Consider the following 5,486-nt stretch of genomic DNA (forward strand, 5'->3'; position numbering starts at 1 on the left):
TCCCCCGTGAGCCCAGGGCAAGAAAAGGAGCAGCCGCGCGTTTCCTCGCCCCACTCTCCCCCAGCCCCTAGAGTCCCCGGTAAAGCGGCTCTAGCTCCAGGGGTCCAACCGCCGACAGGGTCGCCGCGCTGCGGCGTGGCCCGGCCCCAAGCCCGATAAGCGGGAAGGGGGGGGGAGGCGGGGGCGGGGGAAGTGAGGGGTGTCCTGGAGCACCGGGACCCTCCCGGTAAGGAGTCCCCGCGCTAGGCGAGGCCGCGTCGCCCGCGCCCCCGGCCCCGTACCTGTGCGCGAGCAAGAACAGCGCGCCAGGCCCGCCGAGGCTGTGCAGCAGCGGGACGGCACCGCCCGCTTCCCGCCCCGCCGGCCCACGCCGCGCATGCGCTAGGCCCCGTGCGCCACTGGACAGAGCGGTGCGGTGGCCTCGGTCCCCACACATCGCCACCCATGACCCCCACCGGGCATTCCCAACAGACCAGTACCGCACCCACCCCCACTCCGCCGCCGCCCGCGGGCAGCTCCCAGCTCCTGCCTCGCCGCGCGCGCTCCCGTGCCATCGGTCAATGGCGGGGCTCGCGCCACTGCATCACCCGGGGGCGGAGCGAGGTGAGGCAGGACTGTGTGGTGCTGTGCGAGGGCTTCTGGGAGGGCGGTGGCGTCACTGGCGGGTGGTGGATGCAACGTCCAGGTGAGGCTATGACTGGGTCCACGATGGGGGCTGGGTTGGGGTTGTTCTCGTTCACTTGGTGGCTCCGCGGTTGGGGGCGGGAGCGTGCGCCCGCGCCTTCCTGGGGCTCTTCTGTCAGCCTTGTCTCTTGCTGTCTGCCCTGTGCGTGCTGCTGGGGCATAGAGGCCTGGCTGGTCCCGCTCTCTTTCACTGCTCTGCCAACGTCCGAAGCCCTGCTGCCCCATCCTGCTTCACTTTTCCTTTTTCCTCCTCCCTCCGGGGCACCTGTCTGAAGCCTAAAAGCTTCTTGGTGTCCCGGGTGCCTTTATGTTCAGCGGCACCACCACCAAAGGCCTGGGACTCACTATGGGTGTCTCGTTCAGATGGCGTGCCCAGAGGACCTGGCTGCCCTGGCAGACAAGGACCTGCTTGGCTTTCTCTTCAGCAATGACACTCATGACACTGTAGACCCAGGGGAGGAGAACCTCTTGCTGGAGGACTGGGGCCTGCCAGGGCCCAAGGTGAGTTCTGCAGGAATCTGGAGGCTGCTGGGTTTGGCTCCCTGCTTAGCAGAAGGCTTTTCTCCACAGCTCCTAAACAAGGAGATGGATGATTTCATCAGCCACATGCTGAGCCCCTGTAAAAATGAACCAGGCCCACTGCAGGGCTGTTCATCTGCTGACAGTGACAGCGGCATTTCTGAGGATCTGAATCTGTTCCATAGCCCTGGCAGTGACTTTGCCAGCAGCCCTCAGAGCTTGGATATTGTGCAGTTTGATCACAGTTATTCCCTCCATCAAGACTGGCCTGCACTGGAAAGCATGAGGGCTGATATGGCAGAAGGAGATGTTTCCATTGACTTTGGTAAGTGATGTGTGTGTGGGGGGGTCTTTTTGTCCTAGCTACAGGCGGTGCCGTGCCTAGCAGAAAAGCACCCTGACACAGGTTTTGTGTGGGGGCACAAAGTAGCAATGGAGAGACAAGTTTCATGGTTTTCTGCTGCCATAAAATTGCAATTCCATGCTACTCAAATCTGGCTGGTGAGGTGTTTGTGCTGCTTCACTGAGGCCCATAGCTTGACTCTCCTTTCCTTCCCCAGAGACATGGACGGGTTTGGAAAGCACAACTGAGGCACTGGAACAGAGCTCCAGTTTCCCGATTGCCATTGATGTGGATGCCAGACCCCAGCTCATGCCTAGAGCCACCATGCAGATACCAACAGCTGTGCCTAAGGAAGCGTGTGGTGGTGTGCCCAGCCTTTGCTTCTCATCCCATCTCCCCTTTTTTCTAGTCTTGGCTACTCTGAGGGATATCTTTGGGGAAAGCGTGATAGTGCTTTAGGAGAGCTTATCCTCGTTCTGCATGCCTTCTCTGTCCTGGGGTGGATCCCTCCTCCCTTTACTTTGGATTCTCAGTAGGTATATTTCTGCTGTTTTCCAGCCTGACTTCCCAGAACTGATGCTGACTGATGAAGAGAGGCAACTCCTGGAGAAAGAAGGTGTTTCATTGCCAACCTGTCTGCCACCGACCAAAGTGAGTTCTCACTGCAGCCCGTCACTCCCAAACAGACTTGGATTCCTCAAACACTTCAGCACTGAAAATGTAGGACGGTGCCTCGACGGGGCAGTGTACGGCAGGATTCAGGGTCCTGCTCCTTCCTTCAGTGCCCTGGCTGCTCTCAGTCTTCCCCCCCCCCCCCCTTGTGACTGATTGCAGGAGGCAGTTACACTACAAGTGCTTTCAGCCTTCTTCCCACCTGCCTGGTGGCTCATGACCTGCATGCTTTTCATCTTCCTTCAGTGTGCTTTGCTTTTCTGGTATACTGGGAAACTGCCAGTATTATCAGCAGGTCAGAGTTTGCCTTGCAGCTTGTGCAGTTCATTCACTGGTGTGGGAAGAGCAGAGGACAAAAATACATAGGTTTCTGCCTTTCTAAGCAAGGTTGAGTGCTATGCAGGATTTGTAAGGGCTAGGCTGCCATCACCTTGGAGTGACTGCTAATGAGAAATGGCTCTTGCAGGCTGAGGAGCAGCTTCTGAAGAATGTGTGTCAAAAGATCTGGAACAAGCAGTCAGCCCAGGACAGTCATCACAGGAAGAAGATCTATGTGGATGGCCTGGAAAACAGGTATGGGTACACAGCAGCTGTGCTGCTTCTGGGGTCTTGCCACCATGGGCAGAAAGAGCAAACCTGATGATCCTTGTGGGTCCCTTCCAACTCAGGATATTCTATGATTCTCTGTTTTTCCCCTATGCTGTTTGTCTGTCCTGGGCAGGGTGGCAGCCTGCACAGCTCAGAACCACGAGCTGCAGAAGAAGGTGCAGCTCCTGCAGAAGCAGAACATGCGAGTTTTCTTTGGATGTGGCAGGAGATGTGGTGGGTAAGGTTGTTCCTCTGCTTGGGATTGTGGTCTGTCACTGGCTGCAAAAGGGAAGGAGGGGTGCGCAGCTTGTGGATCAACTGCTGTGCTAACCTGCTGTGCCTGCTCTCCTTCAGGTCTCTGCTTGAGCAGCTGCACAAACTGCAGGCTTTGGTGAAACAGTCCACCACCAAAATGACCACATTGAGCACCTGCGTCATGGTGAGTAGCTTCAGCTCCAGTGTTTGGGAAGGGGCCTCGGCTGTCCCCATAAGTTTGGGAGACAGGTGTTTATTGCAGCCAGTAATGCCTTTTCATATCCTTTTGCTGCGAGCTCTGCTGATCTTGTTTCCAGGTCCTGGTTCTGTCCTGCCTCATTCTCTCGCCCAGTTTCTACTCATTTGGGAGCAGAGGGCTGCATCCAGAGCTTGGAGGTGAGTGCCCAGGGGGCTGAGCATGGTTCCAGGGAAAGTGCTGCCCTCCAGGGTAGAGCACTTCCCACAGAGCCCAAATTCTCAGACACTTCCAACCCAAGAGCCCCTCACCTATGATGAGCATATGGTTTGTCTTCCCTTTCTCAGTCCAGTTCCAGACCCTTCCCCAGCCCCGTTGCAGAGACCTTCCCAAGGTTAGGGGTGATATCAGAACTGCCCAGATCTGCTGTCACTTGGAGTGCAGGCTGTGCTTGAGCTTGGCTGCTGTGAAGCATCCTCACCCCACCTCCCTGGGAGGAGGCAGCCCTGATTGAACAGTTTGTTCTCCTCTCACGGGCTTGGTGGTGGCCTGTGCTTAGTAGGATAACAAGAGGTTGATGGATCCTGCTCTTGAGTTGGGAATGATGAGGCAGCTCTCCCTCTTACAGCGCTATTGCAGCAGATTCGTGAGTTCCTGAACCAGGCTTGGCAGACAGCACACAGCAGGCAAGAGGAAGCTGTGCTGGAGAGGCTCAGCCCCGAGCCTGAGGACACCTCACTGTTGGGCAGCCTCAGTCAGTCACAGGAAGAGGGGCAGAGTCCACCCAAGCCTGATTCAACAGCAACTCATCCTCTGACCCTCCTGCAACAGCAGGCTCCGAGCTGAGCCATCCCCAGCTGCAGGAGCAGCGCTCCTGGAGTGACCCCTTGCACTCTGAGGTGCTGGTGCCATGGAAAGCCAAGAGTCAGGAGTGGGTGGAGCGTGCTGCCACTGTTGTCATCCAGCAGCACCATGCTGATGAGATGTGACCATCACCTCCTGCTTGCTGCCTACCAGGGTGAGGCAGGGCACCCTGTCAGGGAGAGACAAGCAGAACTGTGTCAACAGAGAATCTGTCAAAGCAAATGCTTTTAAATAATCTCCTGATTGCTGGCAGCTCAGGGTTTACCAGAGAAGAATCATTTTACAGGTGATCTATTCCTACACCCTGCTTTGTATATCTGTAACAGGAGCCTGCCTGAGATGGGGTGGAAAGCTCTGGGAGCTTTGTTGCCTTCCTCCTGGGCTGGGGAAGGGCTGTGGTATGGAGAGTGAAGGCAGCTGGGCCTGAGATGCCAATACCTGATCTGACTGGAGGCAGGTGGTGCAGAATGCTGCTGTTCATCTCCATCTGGGCAGGAAAGAAGCAGAACAGGCTCAGTCCTGCCCTTCTTACTGTGTCTGGTAGCCACAAGCACTTCTTCCTTGTCTCTCCCCAGTAATTCTGCAGTGCTGTCTGGTGTTTGGGTGTGAGATGGCAAGCTGGATAGTGACCTTCAGTGACAGGCAGTGGTCCTGCCCTTGCGACAGCCCCTATGCTTCCCCTGTTTCTGGTAGCTGTTGAGCCATGGGCTCGCTGCTGGCCTGGGTAGAGAAGGTGTTGGGGATTCCCAAGCTGTGTGAGCCAGTTCCCTTCACAGGGGCTGAGCCTTTCTTCTTTCACAGCCCAAAGCCAGACTTCTGCCCCTTGGGGAGAAGGAGCAAGGCTACTAAGGGGGAGCAGACCCAAGAGCTGTGAAGCCTCTTGCTCTTCTGAAGACTTTCCTGTCTGCAGGCTGGGTCTGGAGCTGTGCCAAGCTTTGCAGTGAGGCAGTCAGCTGGCTCTAGCTGCTCTGTGGGGTGCAGCAGCTGCTCTGTGAGCTGGAGCTTGGTGTCCTTCCTGCAGTACAGCCCGGTGGTACCTGCTGAGCACCTCTCCTTGCCCTACTTCAGATCTAAGCTGGTGAGGATGTTTCATTGTTAATGAAGTGGAAATAAAATATGCTGTCTGTGTAACTGTGCCCTCCATGGTCTTTTCAGTCTGGGATTGGGCTGACCAGGTGAGGCTGGGCAAGGGGCTGGGAGTATCACAGAAGTACCCCCAAGTGCAGGAGCCCCACTTCCAGTCTAGCAGAGGCTGGGGATGTGTGAACACCCTGGAAACAGTTTGGGACAAACAGGTGTTGCCAGTACACATCAATGACACCCGTGTATGGGGAGTGGCGGCAGCAGGCCCATAGCACCATGCCA

General features: G+C 56.7%; 1 protein-coding gene across 1 annotated transcript; it reads left to right on the forward strand.

Moving 5' to 3' along the window:
- Positions 1-379: 379 nt before the first annotated feature.
- On the forward strand, positions 380-5,252 carry LOC311426367 (cyclic AMP-responsive element-binding protein 3-like). Its single transcript, XM_084502827.1, is given in 11 exon segments — positions 380-603; positions 1,048-1,185; positions 1,255-1,528; positions 1,764-1,876; positions 2,105-2,197; positions 2,685-2,791; positions 2,940-3,044; positions 3,161-3,245; positions 3,379-3,457; positions 3,886-4,047; positions 4,050-5,252. Coding segments are annotated over 11 exon segments (1,512 nt in total). The 5' UTR covers positions 380-444; the 3' UTR covers positions 4,247-5,252.
- The last annotated feature ends 234 nt before the right edge of the window (positions 5,253-5,486 follow it).

This window comes from Aythya ferina, assembly GCF_964211825.1.
Source record: "Aythya ferina genome assembly, chromosome: W".
Lineage (NCBI taxonomy): Eukaryota > Metazoa > Chordata > Aves > Anseriformes > Anatidae > Aythya > Aythya ferina.